Here is a 21,298-nt window from a genome sequence, read left to right on the forward strand (position 1 = left end):
CGTGGCCTTTATATTCCTGGCGAAAGTCGCTATCGGCCTTTTCCTTTTTCACTTTGGTGGTGAAGGTGCAACAGTTCTCGGTCGTCCCGAATTCGGGTTCATCCGACACCCTCACCAATTCAAATTGAACTGAGCTCAACTTCGTCTGGTACACCATGCCTCCTAAATTCGACCCCAACGAGATTAAAGTTGGTATGTTTGTGGAATACGGTAACCATTTGACGGATTTCTGATTGTGTGTGAGCGGCCATGCCTGCGCGCTGGCCTCTCGCGTGCTGGTATTAATAAATTAGTTATCGAACCATATAACTTAGTGAAAGCATTTAAACTAAATATTCTGGATGTACAACGTGTAACTTAACTGCGAGGCGTGAATTTCAAATGCTATCCATAGCGTTTTTAGGAATGCTAACGGTAGCTACTAGTCCGTGCACGCGGAGATTTGAACGATTAGATATGGCGTTTTGAAATGGGTGAAGTTCACGGACAAGTGTTCACGTGCTGAACTGCTTTTTAACAGGATAATGGGAATATATATTCCAGTTTAAGGCTAAACATTAATTTAACACTTGATTTGGCGTTTATTTATTGAAAAGGTGAACTAAAAGTCTGCAAACTTGTTTCTACCCATCAACACTATGTAGATTTGCATTAAGTAGGGAAGGATTCAACATTTGAAAGATTACAATTACGTTAATTATGGATTACAATACATACCTCAGGGTTAGGCTGGGAACTGCACTGCAAAAATTGCTGTTCTTAGAGTTTTTGTCTTGTTTCCAGTCCAAATATCTTAATTCTTAGATCAAGAAGCCATTTTCTTGACAAGTAAAAATTATTTTCTTGTTTTTAGGAAAAATAAGTCAAAATAAAGTGAGTTTTTCCTTAAAACAAGCAAAATAATCTTGTATCAAACCAAACATGAGATGTGTAATATTTTCAGTTTGGATTAAGATTATTTTGCTTACCCCACTGGCATATTATTTTGCTTTTAAGGAAAAACTTGCTTCATTTTGACTTATTTTTCCTAAAAACAAGAAAAATAATTTTTACTTGTCAAGAAAATGACTTCTTGAACTAAGAACTTTGATATTTGGACTGGAAACAAGACAAAAATTCTAAGAACCTTTTTTTTTTTTTGCAGTGTATTAACCCTTTTGTCTTCTCTGATGTCTGATGGAACTAAGACATCTTTCTTGTGTTAGTATCTGTTGGTGCCTCTTCATGCCATCCTCAGATCACCACAGCGTGTGCCGTAGTGGGGTTTTACTGTTGACCCCAACTAGAACGAATGCTATAAAGACTAGATTGAATTAATGCCACTAATTCCTGTTTCACTTCAGTGTAGTATGCTCTGGTGATCATTTAGTAATCGTTTTAGAGGGGATATTCAAATAGCTTTTCTCTTTTCTTTGGTCAATCTTTTCTCTGTGAAGCATGTTTTATATGTGCTGGGTTTAACCTTGTGAGAGACTCTTTATTCAGTTAAGGCTTTAGAAGAGATTTTAACAAAGTTGAACCAAATGTGGTTTTGCAGAAGCTAGCATAGTGTTAAAAAAAAAAAAATAACCTGACACCATGATGCACAATTCTTAATTTTCATTTAAATTATTTCTGCACAGCTTTTAGAAATAGTGTCACACTGTTATCAGAGCATCTGTTTGTTCTGTTGTGAGTGTATTTATTCCAGTTGTCTGTGTATTTGCATGCATTTATTAAAAGCACACTAAGCCTTTTTTCCCCCCCTCCAGTGTACATGAGATGCACAGGTGGAGAGGTTGGTGCCACTTCCTCGCTGGCTCCCAAAATCGGACCTTTGGGTCTTGTAAGTATCTATAAGTTTGGTCTGTAGCGTTTGTCCTGCTCTATATCATAAAGCAGCCTCCCGCCACTGTGCAAGTCTATTAAGTGTCTTTGTACAATCCAGTGGAGGCTCATAGTGACCCAGCTCTAGGAAGCAGGGCGGCCCCAATCTAATGGGCAACTCTGTGCCGAAAGGCCTGGAACAAACCGCTCGTGTCACAGAACATTGCCTCTCTTACATGCTGTATGCTCATCTTTCATTCTTTCTTTCCCTCAGTCCCCTAAAAAGGTGGGTGATGACATTGCAAAGGCCACCGGTGACTGGAAGGGCCTGCGAATCACTGTGAAGCTGACCATCCAGAACAGGCAAGCAGCGGTAAGCCCTTGAAGTCTTTCAGTCTGTATACTGGCTCTTGAGGTCATCTAGCCTTTAGACGCTTACAGGTTTTGTTGTTGCTCCAGATTGAGGTGGTGCCATCAGCCTCTGCCCTCATCATCAAGGCCCTGAAAGAACCTCCCCGTGACAGGAAGAAGGTCAAGAACAGTAAGTAGCTTTTACTCCACCTCAATACACATTGGAGGAATTGTCTTTGTGTGTTCTGACCTTTCGTGGTTATTGCAAGCCTCCCGCCACTGTGCAAGTCTGTGAAAGTGACTGTGTTCTGTCCAGAGGAGGCTTATAGTGACCCAGCTCTAGGAAGCAGGGCTGCCCAACTTAATGGGTAACTCTGTGCCGAAAGGCCTGGAACAAGTTGCAATTCTTGATCAAAGGTCACAGTAAAAGTTAGTTTTGCCTTTCAAATAAGTGCTGTTCTTTTGAACTTTTATATTCAAAGAATCCTTATTGCAAGTATTGCAGTTTCCACATACCAAGCAGCAAAATTGTTCTAAGTTTCTTGAGCACCAAATCAGCATATTAGAAAGATTTCTGAAGGCTCATGTGACCCTGAAGTCAGGAGAAATTATGCTGAAAATTCAGCTTTGCAATTAAGTTACTTTTTTAAATTGTATTTCATACAGTGATGAAATAAATGCATTTGTGAGCATAAGACTTGTGCTTAAACCATTCTTATTGACCCCAAACTTTTTAATGGTTGTAGATTGGTATTAGTTTATGAATAGCATATTCTATATCTCTGATGTTTGTGTCTTTCCTCTTTTAGTTAAGCACTCTGGAAGTGTCACTTTCGATGAGATCATCAACGTTGCCCGTGTCATGAGGCCACGATCTATTGCCAGGGAACTTTCTGGTTTGTATTTAAGCAAATTGTTACCTAATGCTTAATGTATCTGTCTTTGAGCAATATTTATCGATCAGCCTTCCGCCACTGTGCTTGTCTGTTAAAGTGACAGTGTACTGTCCAGAGGAGGCTGATAATAACCCAGCTCTAGGAAGCAGGGCTGCTCAACTCCGTGGCTAACCCTGTGCCAAAAGGCCTGGAACATGTTATAACTAGTCATGAATGAGTTATGTTTTTATTTTTTAGATGATTGTACAAAGTGATCTTGTCCTTTGCTTCTCAGGTACCATCAAGGAGATTCTTGGCACAGCTCAGTCTGTGGGCTGCACCATTGATGGTCGCCCTCCCCATGATGTCATTGATGACATCAACAGTGGCAGAATTGAGTGCCCAGCTGTAAGTACTGAATACCACTTATGATTTGGATTTTTAAGCATTTTAAATGTTTTTGCCTGTTTTAACTGGACTTTTTCTTTCTTGCAGGAGTAAAATGAGGATTGAAGACAAATAAAACTGATAAAAGTCCAAGTGTTGTGATTTGTGTTGTCATGATCTCTGGCACTTATCTCATCTAGGGCCTTAGTAAACTTCCAAAGGAAGATTTAATTTATTAAAATTAAAACTTAATGAAAAACACACAACTGAATTGATTCAGGAAAAACACAATCACACAATGAAATAATTCAGTTAAAAGTTCAAATTCATAATTTGTAAGTATAGACTACATTTAGTCAGTGACTTCTTTTGAAGAAGACAAAGGGATTGTTCACCCAAAAATGAAAATTGTCATTTACTACTAGGGAGATGGGGGGGGGGGATAGTCAGTGGGGGTGAGATCTGCTTGGATACAAACATTCTTCCAAGTATCTTCCTTTGTGTACAGCAGTTCATTGAAATTTACATAGATTTGGAACAACTTGAGGGTGAGTAAATGACACAATTTTCATTTGGGGTGAATTATCCCTTTAAGACAGCATATTATGAATATTAAGCTGGATGACATGCATAGAAACTGAATACAAAAACTATGAAAATGACAATTTATTTTAAAAATAGCAACATGTTCTCAAATATCCCCATGTTGTAAACCTAAAGTACAAAAGTATCTAAGCTTAGGTATGTGTTGCTGCCCTGGAACAAAAGCTGGTTTTAAAATGAGGGGAAAAACTACCATGTTGCATCAAAGTGTTTTATAGGTACTTCAAGCTGCTCCCTCTTTATTTCTTATCCCAAATTGACACCAACACTTTTTTTTCCATTTATTTACCCCATTAACAGTGTTTATGTGCTCTCAAACTATGGACACTACTGTGTTATATGTAACTAATTAAACTGAATTTGAATAATGTGCAGTTTATCTAAAAGATAGCTCCTTTGAATACAGTGAGGTATCTGCAGGAATGTTGCCACAGTTGTTCAATATCATGAAGAGAAGCATATTCTGTACCAGAGGTTTGTCCAGACCACATATCACCCGTCCCACTATTAAAGTGGAAACTACCATCATTTGCCATGGTTGATATAAACCAGGGCTGACTGACCAAATAAAACAATCCTGCTTCTCAGTTCTCCACATCCTCTTCCTCTCCTTCATTCTCTCCCTCCTGCTCATCATCCATGTGCTCGTCTTCCTCTTCATCTCTACTCTTGTCATTCTCATCTGTGCTGTTCTTCTTCTCCTTGTCCTTTCGTTTTTGCTCAGATGCTTCCTTCTTGCCTTTCTGACCTTTCTTGTATGCTGTTAAAAACAAAAGCACAACGTCATCTACTCAAAACTGGTTATACATCTGATGCTTTTATGAAAAGATGCATCTCAATAGACCACAACCCTTCTGGTCCATACAGAATTCACCTTCAAGTGCTTCCCGCAAGGGCTGCAAGAAACGCTCGAACTCCATCTCCTCCATGGCTGACATCACATCTCCAGCGTTGAGGGTCTTCCTTTTTGCTTTCATAGCAAAATTGTTTGCACTGGTGTCAACAAAGCAGTGCAGATTACATATGGGTAGGTTGTCAGAGTGGAATTTCTCAAGCAAAATTAAACTTGTGACTTACCAAGATGTTGCGTAGAGAACGAAAACACTGGCTGCTTGAGATATTGCTCTTCTTGCCTCCTTGGACACATTTACTCCGTCTGGCAACTAAACAAGACGGAAGATAAGTTGACTAAATACATACAATATAACTGACTGCAGTGGCGTTTCGGTAAGACACAATTTACTGGACACATTTATATGGTTTTCACTTAAATTGCTTTTCGGCTATATAAAGACAGCACTGGAATAAGTTTACTAGATGACTTACTGCCTCCTTTATAATCCGCGTGATGACAGCATTGGGAAGATTGAGGTCCTCTGGTCTCTCGGCCATTACACTTAATATACACTTAAATGAGATGCAACACGACGATGTAATCTGTTGTTTTAGATTTGTGTCGAATAAAATGCGTGATCAGATGTCAAACTGAACAACTGCACAACCGCGAAAACTTTGTGTTAGCTTAGCCGTCTAACTTATCTGAGGGTGAACTGACACCAGATACAATCGATTTAAGTGCGCTGAATAACAAATTTAGTTACCTTTCTTGCATATGCGTCAGAAGTGTAATTAGATTATTTATCTGCAAGTCAATTCTCTATGGAACAGGTGAATCTGGACAAAAGCTAGTGTGCTTCACTGTTTTTCAGCCCGCTTGATCATCCAAACCCATGCGGTAACCTTTCACCTCTCACCGCTCTGGCCCGCCAATCAATACAGCCGTTCAGTCATGACGTCAATTTGTAGGCTAACCCGAAATAACCGCCTGATTGAGATTTATACGTGCGGTTGCACATTAAGTGGCGACGCTTTCACGTTTTTTAGAACGTAAATTAGACAGATAGCCTTCAAAGGTGCTTTATTATTATTATATTTTAAATGTAAGTTGTTAATAGGTCACATCCTGGTAGTAGTTGTAGTCTTGTCAGGGTGTAGGCTAGTCTATTATTTTAGTTAGCAACATTCGTTCCCGAAAAAATAGCGGGAATATAGCTACAGGCAGACCTTATTATAGTCATAAATTAAAAAATTGAATAAAAAAAAAACATCAAAGTGAAACGAGGGAAAATACAGTTTTGCTGTTTTAGTATTTGATTTAGTGTTGTTTTTGGGCCACTCTCCAGCACCATTTAGATGGCAATTTAATAAACAGCTGTTTATCTGCATCTCAGATCGTGTGAAGTATAGCCTAAACTCTACGTCAGAATGGACCTCTGAACAAACAGAACTCGAAAAGTTCTGCCTTTTGCTCATCTTATCGCAAAACAAGTCTACAGGAATAATGTGTTTATTTTCATATTAGCGGGACTTTCTGAAGCATGCAGTGGTCACGTATAGTAATACAGTGCAACTGCTCATTTACACGGAATGTATATTGTAGTAATTTCATGGTCTTGCAAGCGCGTTTAGAGCAGTGTTAATGTTCTCAAATCATCTCCATTTATAGCATATGTTTCAAGTGTTTGAAAGTACTGCTTGCGTGAGAATGAATGTGAAACATGATGCACTGCCTCGCTGGACCAGAAGCAAATACTGGAATAGGCTGTTACTACTTCAAACGTTTTTTCCTCTTCTTTCTTTCTTTCCATAGCATCACATTTTCCTGATTTACCTAAACTGAGCAAAGGTAGGGGAGAGCGGGGCAAAAAGTAACACTTTTTGACTTTCTGTTTGTGTAAATTAACTTGGGGTTCAGAGTATTTATTTTTTTCCCACATTCATTTCACACATGTCCAGAACAATTATGTGGTTTTGTTTCATTAATACAGTGTATACTTTTTTTCTTGATTTACCCCAAAAGAATGGAAGCGAAATGTGACAACATGCCCCATAGGTGGGGTACATTGTAACATAACCATACAGATATGGCGTTATTTTACTGTCAATTGTCGAGAGCACATTATTGTGACGCGAGAACATATCAATGTAATGCGCGATCGCAAATCTGTCCGCTCGCGCGCGGATTTCCTCTGCTCTCGCGCAAATCTGTCCGCTCGCGCGCGGATTTCCTTTGCTCTCGCGCAAATCTGGACGCGCGCGCTCAAATATACAGTGCTCTCTTATGAACTGCCTCTCCTCTCGCTCAGATATTGCGTGTGCACGCTCAAACTGTTTCCTGCGTGCTCAAACGTGTCCTGCGCGTTCAAACTGCACATGTGCGCTCACGAATCTCTCCGTGCTCTTGCAGAAATTAATTTGCTTTTGGATTAAATGCTGTCAAAAGTTATAAACCAATCAGAAGAGACGACTGATCCATGAAAATGCTACATGGAATCTTATTGGCTGAGAGTGAACTGCGCCTGGAATTCTTTCGACAAAAATATATATTTTATTTCTTTACAATTTAATAATATTTATCAAATGTAACCTAGTCTAACTGCATCACATTACAGGTCAAACCTCTATTTATCTAAACAAACAAACAAAAAATGTTTCTTAAAGTTATTGTGGTCATACGTTTTGTGTTGAAATTTAAAAAAAAAAAAAATAGGTAACATTTTACAATATGGTTTTTATTTGTTAACATTAGTTAATGTATTATCTAACATGAACTAACAATGTGCAATACATTACTGTAATTATTAATCTTTGTTAACGTTAAAAATACAGCTGTTTGTTGGTTGTTTACTTCACAGTGCATTTAATAATGTTAACAAATACAACATTTGATTTTAATAACGTATTAGTAAATGTTGAAATTAACATTAACAAATATTAATAAATGCTGAAGAAGAGCAATTCATTATTAGTTAATGTTAACTAATGCAGTTAAATAATGATAACGCAACCTTATTGTAAAGTATTACCAACAAACATCTTCTGATTTAAGACCGAACAAGATCAGGGTCAAATCGTCATTCCCTTAATACTTAATGTGGAGATCACATACCACCATAGTGGTATATTTCTTTTGAGGTCTGGTATAAAACATGACATACAAAAATACCTAAGGTCTTGTGTATGCACGATTAAGCAAAAGAACGCGATCTTATTCCTAAATGACAACGATTCGGTTATGTCTATTAAACCTTTTGAAATTACAATCATACCAGAATATTTAAACCTGCTTTTGCATTGCTGCTGAAAGCAGTGGTCATGTAAGCTATATGTTTTAAACAGCTTCACAAAGTGTTTTCAACAACATACTATTGCTACATCTGTGTTGCAAACATTAAATAATAATGCAAGTATTGCAATAACAATTTATAGTCTGAATATACACTGATTTCAGCAATTAAAATAAGTAGCTAAATGAATGTTGAAACTAATGTTGTTACACTGTTCTGCCAGTAGGTGGTGACCAGTGACTGTTAAAATGTATTTGATGTATCAGAATGTATTTGATGTATCAGAATCATTAATTCCAGACCTCAAAAGAAATTGACTATGGTGGTATGTGATCTCCACATTAAGTATTAAGGGAATGACGATTTGACCCTGATCTTGTTCGGTCTTAAATCAGAAGATGTTTGTTGGTAATACTTTACAATAAGGTTGCGTTAACATTATTTAACTGCATTAGTTAACATTAACTAATAATGAATTGCTCTTCTTCAGCATTTATTAATATTTGTTAATGTTAATTTCAACATTTACTAATACGTTATTAAATGCACTGTGAAGTAAACAACCAACAAACAGCTGTATTTTTAACGTTAACAAAGATTAATAATTACAGTAATGTATTGCACATTGTTAGTTCATGTTAGATAATACATTAACTAATGTTAACAAATAAAAACCTTATTGTAAAATGTTACCTATTTTTAAAAAAAAAATTCAACACAAAACGTATGACCACAATAACTTTAAGAAACATTTTTTGTTTGTTTGTTTATTTAGATAAATAGGGGTTTGACCTGTAATGTGATGCAGTTAGACTAGGTTACATTTGATAAATATTATTAAATTGTAAAGAAATAAAATATATATTTTTGTCGAAAGAATTCCAGGCGCAGTTCACTCTCAGCCAATAAGATTCCACGTAGCATTTTCATGGATCAGTCGTCTCTTCTGATTGGTTTATAACTTTTGACAGCATTTAATCCAAAAGCAAATTAATTTCTGCAAGAGCACAGAGAGATTCGTGAGCGCACATGTGCAATTTGAGCGCGCAGGACACGTTTGAGCACGCAGGAAACAGTTTGAGCGTGCACACGCAATATCTGAGTGAGAGGAGAGGCAGTTCATAAGAGAGCACTGTATATTTGAGCGCGCGCGTCCAGATTTGCGCGAGAGCAAAGGAAATCCGCGCGCGAGCGGACAGATTTGCGCGAGAGCAGAGGAAATCCGCGCGCGAGGGGACAGATTTGCGCTCGCGCATTACATTGATATGCTCTCGCGTCACAATAATGTGCTCTCGACAATTGACAGTAAAATAACGCCATATACAGAAGCTTAAAATGTTATCTGATCTAATCAAAGAAACTTAAATATTTTGTCAATAAAATACAATTTTTAAATTTTCATTTAAAATGATTGCCTTTTTTTTAAATAATTAAAAATAAACTCATTTTTGCGTTTGACAACACAGCTATACAGCTTAGTTCAAAACATAATAATAATTAATAATTTATTAACATTGACTTTATTCACCTTTTTCTCATGGTTTCTCAATAGAATTCATAAAATCATAGAATAGAATAGCATAGTTCTAATAGGGGCACATTGTAACGCAGTGTTACAACATGCCCCACCTGCTCAACTGGGATTTAAACCTGGTTCCTGTCTTCTGCAGGTTAGATCGGCATTAAAGAACTACCTCAACTGTTAAATAACAGTTAAATAACAATAATATCAGATTTGTGTAATTTTAAATAAACACAAAAAATAGAGATGAAAAAAATAACTCGAATAAGAAATATCATTTTGATATGGTTAAATAAATGTTCAGTGATATCTTCCAAAGATTTATTAATTTTGCTGCAATTCTTTCCTCGATATAATGTTGATATGGCAACTAGTAAATACACTAAGTTTCATCATGCTGGCATGTGTGGAAAGTTTTAAACCATGTGTGTTACAACCAACTCTGTGTTACTTTGTGCCCTGTGCTCCCCTAATCTGCATATTTATTTTCTTAAAAGTGGAAAACTGTTACACATTATTAATAGTGAGGCTTTAGAATGGAATATGAAATGAAGAGTATCTTATAAGGGTTTATTTTGTGTGTATAAAGTGAATAAAGGCAGTAAATTCTCGTCTCCGTGTGTGGTCCCCCCAAATAGGATTTATAACAAATTGCATGTGGGTTTTTCCATTACGAATTCAATCTACACAGACCCATAAAAATGAACTGCTGGTGGGCGTGGCTTTTTTCTTTCTTTCTTTTTTTTTTTTTTTTTTTTTTTTACATCACGCTTTATTGTTTGCCATGCAATTGTGTCAAGTTCAACCTCATTTGTGGTAAATGGCAAAGACTTTCCATGACCGTTTTTCCCCTCTTTCTTTGATGCTCATCAAATGTCTTGAGGTTAGCTTCATTAGCTCATAAAGCAATTAACATTTAACACCATGTTGTCTTTTTATAGAGATTGGTAAAGTTTTATTCTTTCTCTTCACCCTCTGATGTCATTCAGATGTTCACTTTAAGCGTATATTTTGAGTGAATATGACTTAAGTTTGCCATAGCAGCCTGTGAACTATAATGTTTTGATTGATTAGGATAAACCTGGCTTAATAATAGGGAGCTAATTCAATCTAATGTATGGAAATGTATTTGATATAACCTCAAATGGGGTTAAAGTCTTATTTTTCAAAAACTCAAATAACACAACTCATACATTTAAATTTACCACAGTATGGAAAGAGAGTCTGACTCTGAAGTATTATTTTTACTTGGCCGTCTCTCTTTGTCAATGGAAAATCATTAGATAGACCTGAAAGGCATTTATTAGGACTGATAATTTGTGGATGCAACGCCATGGTGCCATGGTATCATGGCGGTAGTGTATGATAGCAACACCAGGTGTCACTATTAATACTGATAATTCTGGAGGATTTTAACGGCAGCTGTGTTACTGTACATCGCGTTCCCTCTCTTAAAATTAAGACCATATATATATATATATATATATATATATATATATATATATATATATATATATATATATATATATATATATATATATATATATATATAAAATTTTATTATTTTTATTATTACTATTTTGCTTTGGGCAGTGCAGGAGGACTCCCATGCATGCACTCAATGGGAAAATGCTGATTGTTACGTGACTTTATTTTCACAATAATTAAAGATGGCAAGAAACAGAAGTTGCAATAAACTTTCCTTCCCTATTGTGATGTATATCCAAATCAATTGCATTCCTGAACAAGAAAAAATATAGGGCAGGACTTAATTTTGTCAATCAAGAATTGATTGTGTAACTGTCGTAGGCCAGTAAGAGCTGTGCGTGTAAACCTCACTCCCCTGATCTCAAGAGGCAGTATAGCGAATGCTGCTAAAGACTGCAGCCTTTAGCCTCCTTGTTAGAGTGCCAGACTCCCATGCCAGCAGGCCAGGGTTCGAGTCCCACTTAGAGTGGGCAGTTCAAATAGGAGGGATTACAATTGGATTGTTGGGTCATTATGGTTTGCTATTGCTGTGATCTCATGTGAGTGACAGGCTGTTCCACCCTTGCACCAGTAAACACGTTATCAGAGAAAAAAAATGTTATTTTGATTAAAGATTATGAGGGCACATTTATAACAAATACTCCATAAGAATATTATTTCATAAAAAAAATTATGAAATGTCAATTTTGATTTCATGGTAATTTTAAAGTAAAGTCAATGTGTTACCTCCATAGCAACAGTCCTTCAATTTCAAGCTATAAACAAAACAGCAGTATTGCAACTTTTGAAAATCTATTTTATGTGACATGGAGACTATAGAAGTCAATGTTATTTCTATTAATATATATATATATAATATATATATATAAAACCTGATTCCAAAAAAGTTGGGACACTGTACAAATTGTGAATAAAAACAGAATGCAATGATGTGGAAGTTTCAAATTTCAATATTTTATTCAGAATACAACATAGATGACATATCAAATGTTTAAACTTATAAAATGTATAATTTTAAGGGAAAAATAAGTTGATTTTAAATTTCATGGCATCAACACATCTCAAAGTTGGGACAAGGCCATGTTTACCACTGTGTGGCATCCCCTCTTCTTTTTATAACAGTCTGCAAACATCTGGGGACTGAGGAGACAAGTTGCTCAAGTTTAGGAATAGGAATGTTGTCCCATTCTTGTCTAATACAGGCTTCTAGTTGCTCAACTGTCTTAGGTCTTCTTTGTCGCATCTTCCTCTTTATGAAGCGCCAAATGTTTTCTATGGGTGAAAGATCTGGACTGCAGGCTGGCCATTTCAGTACCCGGATCCTTCTTCTACGCAGCCATGATGTTATAATTGATGCAGTATGTGGTCTGGCATCATCATGTTGGAATATGAAAGGTCTTCCCTGAAAGAGACGACGTCTGGATGGGAGCATATGTTGTTCTAGAACTTGGATAGATCTTTCAGCATTGATGGTGCCTTTCCAGATGTGTAAGCTGCCCATGCCACATGCACTCATGCAACCCCATACCATCAGAGATGCAGGCTTCTGAACTGAGCGCTGATAACAACTTGGGTTGTCCTTGTCCTCTTTAGTCCGGATGACATGGTGTCCCAGTTTTCCAAAAAGAACTTCAAATTTTGATTAGTCTGACCACAGAACAGTTTTCCACTTTGCCACAGTCCATTTTAAATGAGCCTTGGCCCAGAGAAAACGCCTGTGCTTCTGGATCATGTTTAGATATGGCTTCTTTTTTGACCTATAGAGTTTTAGCCGGCAGCGGCGAATGGCACGGTGGATTGTGTTCACCGACAATGTTTTCTGGAAGTATTCCTGAGCTCATGTTGTGATTTCCATTACAGTAGCATTCCTGCATGTGATGCAGTGCCGTTTAAGGGCCCGAAGATCACGGGCATCCAGTATGGTTTTCCGGCCTTGACCCTTACACACAGAGATTGTTCCAGATTCTCTGAATCTTTGGATGATATTATGCACTGTAGATGATGATAACTTCAAACTCTTTGCAATGTTTCTCTGAGAAACTCCTTTCTGATATTGCTCCACTATTTTTCGCCACAGCATTGGGGGAATTGGTGATCCTCTGCCCATCTTGACTTCTGAGAGACACTGCCACTCTGAGAGGCTCTTTTTATACCCAATCATGTTGCCAATTGACCTAAGTAGTTGCAAATTGGTCCTCCAGCTGTTCCTTATATGTACATTTAACTTTTCCGGCCTCTTATTGCTACCTATCCCAACTTTTTTGGAATGTGTAGCTCTCATGAAATCCAAAATGAGCCAATATTTGGCATGACATTTCAAAAATGTCTCACTTTCAACATTTGATATGTTATCTATATTCTATTGTGAATAAAATATAAGTTTATGCGATTTGTAAATTATTTTATTCCTTTTTTATTTATTTATATTTAAATTTGTACAGTGTCCCAACTTTTTTGGAATCGGGTTTGTGTGTATACATATATATAAAATGCACAGTTCTTTTTTTAGTTCTTCTTTTATGTTATTTTCATGACTGTAGCATTTAACTAGGATTATCAATTTTCTGCTTGAAATAATGCATTTTATTTCCATATGAGCTTTAAGACAGCAGTATAATATCTCATGGGACTTCATAAAAATTGAAGATATTAAAAGATATAAGATATAAAAGACTCTCAACTATTTCACAACTACTCCAAGTAGAGTGTTTTTTGTGTAGTGGGAGTAATGTAAGGAACAGAGATGAAAGTGTTTTTTTTTTTTTTTTTAAGGGTGGTGTGTAATTTCTGCTGTTGTTTTTAACAAGTTGATCATGACTTCATTTAAGAGTCTTTGGGAGTTTCATAAAATTTGTAAATATAAATTACTAAATTAAATCCATTTTAGAATCTGGATTCCACAATGGAACCCATTATCCCATAATTCAGATGACTAATACAGTGATATTACTTTGACAAAAATAGAGAAGCGTATAAGCTTGGTCAGATGTAGACATAATTAGGGATTTGAGACCACAAAATTGTTGTTTTAATTAAATGGAAATTTCCAACAAGAAAATAAAAGATGATGACAAGTATAGTTGAGCTATACAAAAACAATAATTTCAATTCACCCACTACTGAGCTTTTCAAATGTTTTCTTGAAAAGTTTGTTACCATTAGAGCATGTGTCAAACCCCTTTACAACCCATTTTTGTTAAAAAAGAAAAAGAAAAATTACTTTCCACTAAGTCCAAAGGCCATCACTTATTATGACAATAACGCCTAGTCACATGCTTCAGGTCAGAGTTCCTAAGGAAGGATAGGAAGTCTGAGTTGCCCAGTCTCATTTGTTTCCTCTCAAGGTTCAACCAAGAATTTTTGAATAGAAACAGGAAGATCCATCCACCAGCCCACTTCAATAGATGTTCTCAGGAAAGGCCACAACCAACAGAACACATAAATACTACCGTCACCGTCTGGACATTTGTCTGTTTCTGCTTGAATATGGACAGACATCTCTCAAAAGGTCATGCTCATGGTTTTTTTTTGCATCAATGCGCTGTACTTTGAATCTTCATATATGATTGAAATATATGGCAAATTACCACATACTTTCATCTTAAATGAATGTGACCTTAGAGCACCATTTTGATTGGCTTCCATGTATGCAAGACAAGTCAAGTTAATCAAGTCAGTAAAATGACAAGCATGTCACTATTATGGACAGCCAACCAAATCTGTTTACTTTCAATACACTTTCAGGGATTAGATGGACGTGTGAACTCCTTGAAAATGATTTGTGCGTTTGTGCTTGTGTAACTGGATGCTCGTCTTACTCAATGTTTGTTTGGACCTGCGTTTCATTATGCATTTTTCCTCAGCCATCTGTTACAGTTTTGTTTTATCTGTTCTTTATTTGACAAAGAACACAGTACAAAACATTTGTCTTGACCACCACAATTATTTTCATTGAGTCTGTAATCATTCAAAATACATGAAAACTCAATCCATGGAGACTTTAAAAAGATCATAAACATTTGTGTTTTTTATTATATTACAAAAATCTGCATTCTTTTTCCATGTGGGAAAAAGTGTTTTCATGAGTGGAAAAAATCTTTTCATGATTACAACTGAACTTTTTGCATACCTTTATGTAAACTGTAAATAGCATAAAGAGACAATTGCATGCTTTACAGTCTGTAGACAAGTTGTAATCCATAACTGTGATAACTTTCATTTGTATTGCTTTGTGATATGTTTGTGGATATGCAAGGTACAAGGTACACTCTTAAAGTCAGTCATTTTTCCTCATTAAACTTTTACACATAAAGAAATGTAGAGCACTTATCAGTGGCCTACTAAAAAAATAATAATAATCATGGCTAACTGCTATAAAAGCACAAGTATATAATGGAATTTTTAAAAGAAATCTACTGCTTTTGCATATTTCTTGATGCATGCTGTTTGGTATCAGTTCAAAAGGATCACCATAAGGACTGTTTACATTTTTCTAATAATACATTTTTCCATTGATTGACTTAGTTTTCTGCACAGATAAAAAACTTTTATTGCAGTCTGAGTTTTGTGCTGTCATAACAACATATTTTAGCTACCAAGAGCAAAACCAAATCATTCCCTGCAAGTTGCCATCAACAGTTACCTCAGCCTCGCCTCTAATCCTCCCTTAAGCAGGGACCTCATCTTCACCCATGCATCTGTTACACCTTATATCTACTGCACACCTGGAGATCTTGTCTTTCACAGAGGACAGTTGTGTTGTTGAAGGTTTGGGCAGTGTAGGAGTGGAGGAGGGTGGTGCTGCTCTCCCTACGGCTGTCAACACCTCGATTTTGAAAGAGTGAAGGAACTCAAACTGAATGAATAACAGACTCACGTGAGTGATGAGAAGTGAATGTCTGAATGAACCTCATTGAAACACACCTGTGGAGAACACCACCTTCACCTGTTTGAACTTCTGACCTATTTAGGAGGTTAAGGGGCCACATGCTGCAATGCAAAGGACAAGAAGCTCCATGCTGTAAGCTAAAACATATTCAATCCAGCTGACACACATTAGTGGTTATGCAAGAAAAATCTTATGAAACAAATATCTTTCCACATGAAAGCTTTCAAACATACACACTATTTTTCCTGGTATTACACAGCTTTCTGGAATACTTGATTCTGATTGGTAAGTCATGCCAATCAGTAGTCTGATTTTCAACATTATCCATGGCAACGCTGTATGTGGTGCATGGCGTCAGGTGCATTCATGCAGTCTTGATTCTTGTCACTTTGGTCAGAGCAAGATGATTATGTACCTTCTATTTATTAACTACAAAAAATACAAGAACAAACAATGCACTGTAAGGCAGTGTGGTAGCCAAAGTGCACAAAAAGGGCTCAGGAATAGAAAAACAAAAACTGTATTTATTTAAATAAACAAAACATGCAGGAGATCGCTGGAGAATTAATAGCAGGAACTTAAGAGATCACATACCACACATGAACCAATGAGAACTGACAGGGAGTAACTGAAACACAGGGCTTTAAATTTAGATGGGAAACCATCGGAGCCTGAGGGATGACAGACCACGATGGAGCTGAGAGAATGTAGAGCCAAGGGCGAGGGCAAAATTGAAGTCCGGGGCTTGGGAGGCCCGAGGAGTTGTGCAAGACCAGTGGTGACAATGGAGACTTGGAGCTAGGCAGGACCAAAGGCGACGAAGGAGACTTGGAGCTGGGCGGGACAAATGGTGATGAAGGAGACTTGGAGCTAGGTGGGACCAATGGCGATGAAGGAGACTTGGAGCTAGGCGGGACCAGCAGCACTGAAGGAGACTTGGAGCTAGGCAGGACCAACGGCGACAAAGGAGACTTGGAGCTATGTGGGACAAATGGCGACGAAGGAGACTTGGAGCTAGGTGGGACCAACAGCGACGAAGGAGACTTGGAGCTGGGTGGAAACAATGGCGACAAAAGACACTTGGAGCTAGGTGGGACCAAAGGCGACAAAGGAGACTTGGAGCTGGGCAGGACAAATGGCGACGAAGGAGACTTGGTGCTAGGCGGGACCAATGGCGATGAAGGAGACTTGGAGCTGGGCGGGACCAGCAGCGCTGAAGGAGACTTGGAGCTAGGCGGGACCAACGGCGACAAAGGAGACTTGGAGCTATGTGGGACAAATGGCGACGAAGGAGACTTGGAGCTAGGCAGGACCAATGGCGACGAAGGAGACTTGGAGCTTGGCAGGACCAACGGCGATGAAGGAGACTTGGAGCTGGGCGGAAACAACGGCGACAAAAGACACTTGATGCTAGGTGAGACCAAAGGCGACGAAGGAGACTTGGAGCTGGGCGGGACCAGCAACGATGAAGGAGACTTAGAGTTAGGTGGGACCAATGGCGACAAAGGAGACTTGGAACTGTGTGGGACAAATGGCAATGAAGGAGACGTAGAGCTGGGCGGGACCAACAGCAATGAAGGAGTCTTGGAGGTAGGCGGGACAAATGGCGATGAAGGAGACTTGGAGCCAGCCTTGTGTTCTTTCTTTTCAAACAAATGCAACTGCCTTTCTCTTGGATTTCAGTTAAAATGACATCAGAGGACTTTGGTAGTGATTTTACTGAAATATTTTGCAATAATGAACAACTGACTGCAAATTATCCAACTTATTTAGTCATCAGTGCTTATTTAACTAATCCTTTACGCTTTCATAGGCTACTCAAGGAAGCTTGACTCCATAAATGTACCTTGGCTCAAAAATTTTGTGATCAATGTGGCAGTTTTGAAATGAAATGAAGCATTCTGTACAGACGTCATTTGAGAGATGTCTTTTTGCACAGCACTGGCAGTGGAAAAAGTGGGGATGCTCTGTACACATTGGGCACAGGGCTCATCAGAGGCAAACAAACAGAGGCGGCTCTGTGATGATGCATGAGCCTGTCAGAGAGTGCCCGGCACTGAATACAGACCAGCCAGTGTAGGGTCAGACGGAACCTGAACTTCTCTATCCATCACAGGCAGGTTACCATACATACACACTGAATTTTGTGTATGTGCATATGCTCAGGCATACAAACACTCAATAAACTGACCTTCACTCTCTGAGTGCTGCAAGTGGAAATTGAAGGAATCTCCAAATATTCAGACAAGAATGTGCACACACAAACACAAGCACGTATGCAAACACAAAGGTTTGTTTGAGTTCCTGTTGAGTCTACTTGTTCTAGACCTAACATAGCTACTGTAACCCTTGCAAAATCTCAACTGCAAAAATAATTTATATCCACTGCTCTACGATTTCCCCCTGTGTGATTTATGATCTCTGTGCATTCTTAAGCGAATCGTCAAATCCTGCAAACCATCCCATGAATAACCCTGAGGTATCCTTGGTATCTGCTAGCAGCGTTTCTCACCATGTCTGGTATTGCGTGCCAGTATTTTGAACCTTTTTTTTTTTTTTTTGGACTCATCAAGGGGTGAAACGTCTGTTTGATTATGTTGGCCTGAAAGTGGCATATTTCAGCTGCCCTCTGAACAATATCATAAAAGAGGTGTTATTGATACAAGGCAAGTTTGTTTTGAAAAACGGATGTATAGAGGAGAAAGATACATATTTGGAGAGTTAATATTGGCACTTGTGGTTTAGTTTTTTCCATCTCGGTTGTGTGTGTAGGGAATTATTTCCAGGAACGTAGTTTTAAAAGACGATGCTGCATTAAAAAGCAAAGCTAAACACATTAGGGGCACAAATACACTCCGGTTCCCAGCAATTTCTCTCTCACACACTTACCAGCTGCAACTCTTAGTCACTTACTAAATGGAAATTTCATGTTTGATTTAGGCTTAAGGATATACAAAACAATCTCACAAAGAGGTGTCAAGGTTAAATTTTTATATTTATTTAAATGAAAAGAAGTCTACTATTAGGACCCTTAAGATTGTTTGCATTGTAACATCATTATTTTACCTCAGCTCATTATACCCCCCCAATTCTCATGAGTATAATGGCAAATAATCTTACTGTAACATAAAAAAAAATGATTTCACTGAATTTATTTTAATTGTTAAAACATTAAAACAGTTATTTACTGTATTTTTGCAGTCATTTTTATGACTGTATGATAAGAGTCATCGATCAAAAATAATGAGAAATACAATGTCAGATGCATTATAATGAGTATTGGGGAGTAAAATCTCATTTGCCAATGCCACAATGCAAAAAAGTTATCAGTGGTTCTTAAGAGAAGATTATGTTTTCTTCATGTAAAATATCACTACTTTATGTTTTCGTTTTGGTTTTGAGTGAAATTTTCTTTTTCCACATTAAAAACCATTTAAGGGATTAGTTCAGTGTTTTTAGGTATAAAAGCTTGTCTTTAGATGGATTTTTTTTTTATTTATGATTCATACTGTTTTGAGATTGTTTTGGTTTCAGCAGATGAAGTTTCCATTGCTTTGCAGACTATTTGTGGCAACTCAAAAGTGTTACCATAGTATTGCTATATGCTTTTTACTTCTATTTTTAGGCAAGACTTTTATAATACTGTCCTCAGCCAGACAGACAAATATATACACACTGATTTCCCACTGTGCAGTTTTGACATGCTTCTCTTGCTAATGTGCAGAGCTGCTGATCCCTCACTTGACTGATTCCATGGCAAAGCAATGCAGATGATCTAGACATTGCTTGACAGAAGGTCAACACACAGAAATGTATGTTTTTATTTTTATTTTCCCCTCTTTTAGCATTCAGGATGGCCATCTGTTTAGTGTGACAAACAGTCATAGGGTGAATTAAGGTCATCTGGGAGATTGAGTAATATGGGAAACCCAAGATTTGATGTGCACATTTCTAGATCACAGTTGGATTATCATGGAATTGTCGTCTCATTTGTTTGTCTAAAGTATTATGCTGACAATAATTAATCCCAAATTAACACTTGCAATCTTAAAAATAAACGTTCTAGAAGTTTTTTTTGCAGTGATGCCATAAAAGATCAATTTTTGTTCCCCTTAAACCGTTTTAAATATGTCTTTAGTAGCTTTCTGGGAATTTGGAAGTGTTAATTATATTGCTGTCAATGCAGGCCTCACTGAGCCATCGAAAAATATCATAATTTGTGTTCCAAAGATGAAGGTCTTACAGGTGTGGAACGGTATGAGGACAAGTAATTAATGACAGAATTTTCATTTTTGGGTGAACTAACCCTTTAAGAGAAGAACTAGTGTCATGGATTTGTTAAATTCATACATGCTATCAACCACAGAAATATGTTATTATAGGAAATCTCAAAATCCCACAGTAATCATAAGTTTAGGATTGACCAATATTCAGTTTCAACTTCCTTAAACAGTTTTCTAACCATTTGTTGGTCTCATAATTAATTGCGTATACAGCTCGAGCATTTGCGTCATGGTGCCTCAAATATGTCCTTACAGTATGTGTCCTAACTAAGATTCACCTGTTGAATGCCTCATTGCACTTGTTTAAATTCATGCTGTATGACTCTATTATCAGTCATTACAGCCATTTGCTGCATATGCTGTGACTAATCTCTAATCAGACTTCACCTCTGACCCTGTAGATGTCACATCAGTGCATCATCAGAGGAATGCCATTTCAGCTGCTCTCTTCTCCTCAAAGAAATGAATGAAAAGCTCCACACAGTGATATTTCCACAACGCCTACTCTTTCATACAGATGATTTTCCTTCTTTCTTTCCTTCTCTCTTGCTCAGATTTTTTGAGTGGATGCAGTACGTCACTGAGCGGGCCGGCAGCTATGTGCCATGTGTGTGTGATGTCTCGCCGCCACTGCGGTGAGAGCGAGTGCCGTCTGACATACTGTCTGTGCTGTTTGCAGGGGAGGTGAGAGGGATTGCTGTGTGTGTGTGTGTGTGTGTGTGTGTGTGTCTGTGTGTGTGTGTGTGTGTGTGTGTGTGTGTGTGTGTGTGTGTGTGTGTGTGTGTGTGTGTGTGTCTGTGTGTGTGTGTGTGTGTGTGTGTGTGTGTGTGTGTGTGTGTGTGTGTGTGTGTGTGTGTGTGTGTGTGTTACTGGACTCTCCTCTGACGAAAATGTGATAGACTACCTTTCCTGTATTTCATAACAGCCCAGACTAGTTCCTAATATCAGACTCAAACACAATATTTTTT

The 21,298-nt window shown here is 37.7% G+C and overlaps 2 protein-coding genes and 3 non-coding genes across 6 annotated transcripts; 4 read left to right on the plus strand and 1 right to left on the minus strand.

Annotated features, from left to right (window-relative positions):
• The first annotated feature begins 27 nt into the window (after window positions 1–27).
• On the plus strand, window positions 28–3,572 carry rpl12 (ribosomal protein L12). The gene is made up of 7 exons (XM_048188432.1): window positions 28–192; window positions 1,752–1,825; window positions 2,081–2,179; window positions 2,266–2,347; window positions 2,967–3,053; window positions 3,328–3,440; window positions 3,528–3,572. Exons 1-7 carry the CDS (start codon window positions 156–158, stop codon window positions 3,531–3,533), a joined length of 498 nt encoding a protein of 165 aa, XP_048044389.1. The 5' UTR covers window positions 28–155; the 3' UTR covers window positions 3,534–3,572.
• On the plus strand, window positions 1,885–2,011 carry LOC125268038. Its single transcript, XR_007184803.1, has one exon. It is a non-coding gene; the product is annotated as a small nucleolar RNA SNORA65 (small nucleolar RNA).
• Window positions 2,430–2,556, plus strand: LOC125268037. The gene has a single exon (XR_007184802.1). It is a non-coding gene; the product is annotated as a small nucleolar RNA SNORA65 (small nucleolar RNA).
• LOC125268040 lies at window positions 3,125–3,251 on the plus strand. Its single transcript, XR_007184804.1, has one exon. It is a non-coding gene; the product is annotated as a small nucleolar RNA SNORA65 (small nucleolar RNA).
• Window positions 3,573–4,070: 498 nt separating the features above from the next.
• Window positions 4,071–5,805, minus strand: pole3 (polymerase (DNA directed), epsilon 3 (p17 subunit)). Of its 2 annotated transcripts, XM_048188435.1 has the most exons (5): window positions 5,624–5,805; window positions 5,349–5,429; window positions 5,100–5,185; window positions 4,897–5,015; window positions 4,071–4,782 (listed from the first exon to the last, which is right to left on the minus strand). In XM_048188435.1, the coding sequence occupies exons 2-5, from the start codon at window positions 5,412–5,414 to the stop codon at window positions 4,607–4,609; spliced, it is 447 nt and encodes a 148-aa protein (XP_048044392.1). In that variant the 5' UTR covers window positions 5,415–5,429; window positions 5,624–5,805; the 3' UTR covers window positions 4,071–4,606. The 2 variants fall into 2 exon arrangements, with proteins under 2 accessions (XP_048044392.1, XP_048044390.1); XM_048188433.1 differs by having other exon boundaries at window positions 5,349–5,804.
• Between the last annotated feature and the right edge of the window lie 15,493 nt (window positions 5,806–21,298).

Source organism: Megalobrama amblycephala, linkage group LG4 (genome assembly GCF_018812025.1).
Source record: "Megalobrama amblycephala isolate DHTTF-2021 linkage group LG4, ASM1881202v1, whole genome shotgun sequence".
Classification (NCBI taxonomy): Eukaryota; Metazoa; Chordata; class Actinopteri; order Cypriniformes; family Xenocyprididae; genus Megalobrama; species Megalobrama amblycephala.

Bases quoted from the DNA above. Each gene is read 5' to 3' on its own strand.
- rpl12 (XM_048188432.1), top strand. From the start codon at position 156: ATGCCTCCTAAATTCGACCCCAACGAGATTAAAGTTG. The intron at 193-1,751 runs GTATGTTTGTGG...CCCCCCCTCCAG, and splicing joins CCCCAACGAGATTAAAGTTG to TGTACATGAGATGCACAGGT. The intron at 3,054-3,327 runs GTTTGTATTTAA...TTTGCTTCTCAG, and splicing joins TATTGCCAGGGAACTTTCTG to GTACCATCAAGGAGATTCTT.
- pole3 (XM_048188435.1), bottom strand. From the start codon at position 5,414: ATGGCCGAGAGACCAGAGGACCTCAATCTTCCCAATGCTGTCATCACG. The intron at 5,186-5,348 runs GTAAGTCATCTA...CGTCTTGTTTAG, and splicing joins CGCGGATTATAAAGGAGGCA to TTGCCAGACGGAGTAAATGT. The intron at 5,016-5,099 runs GTAAGTCACAAG...TGTTGACACCAG, and splicing joins GTTCTCTACGCAACATCTTG to TGCAAACAATTTTGCTATGA.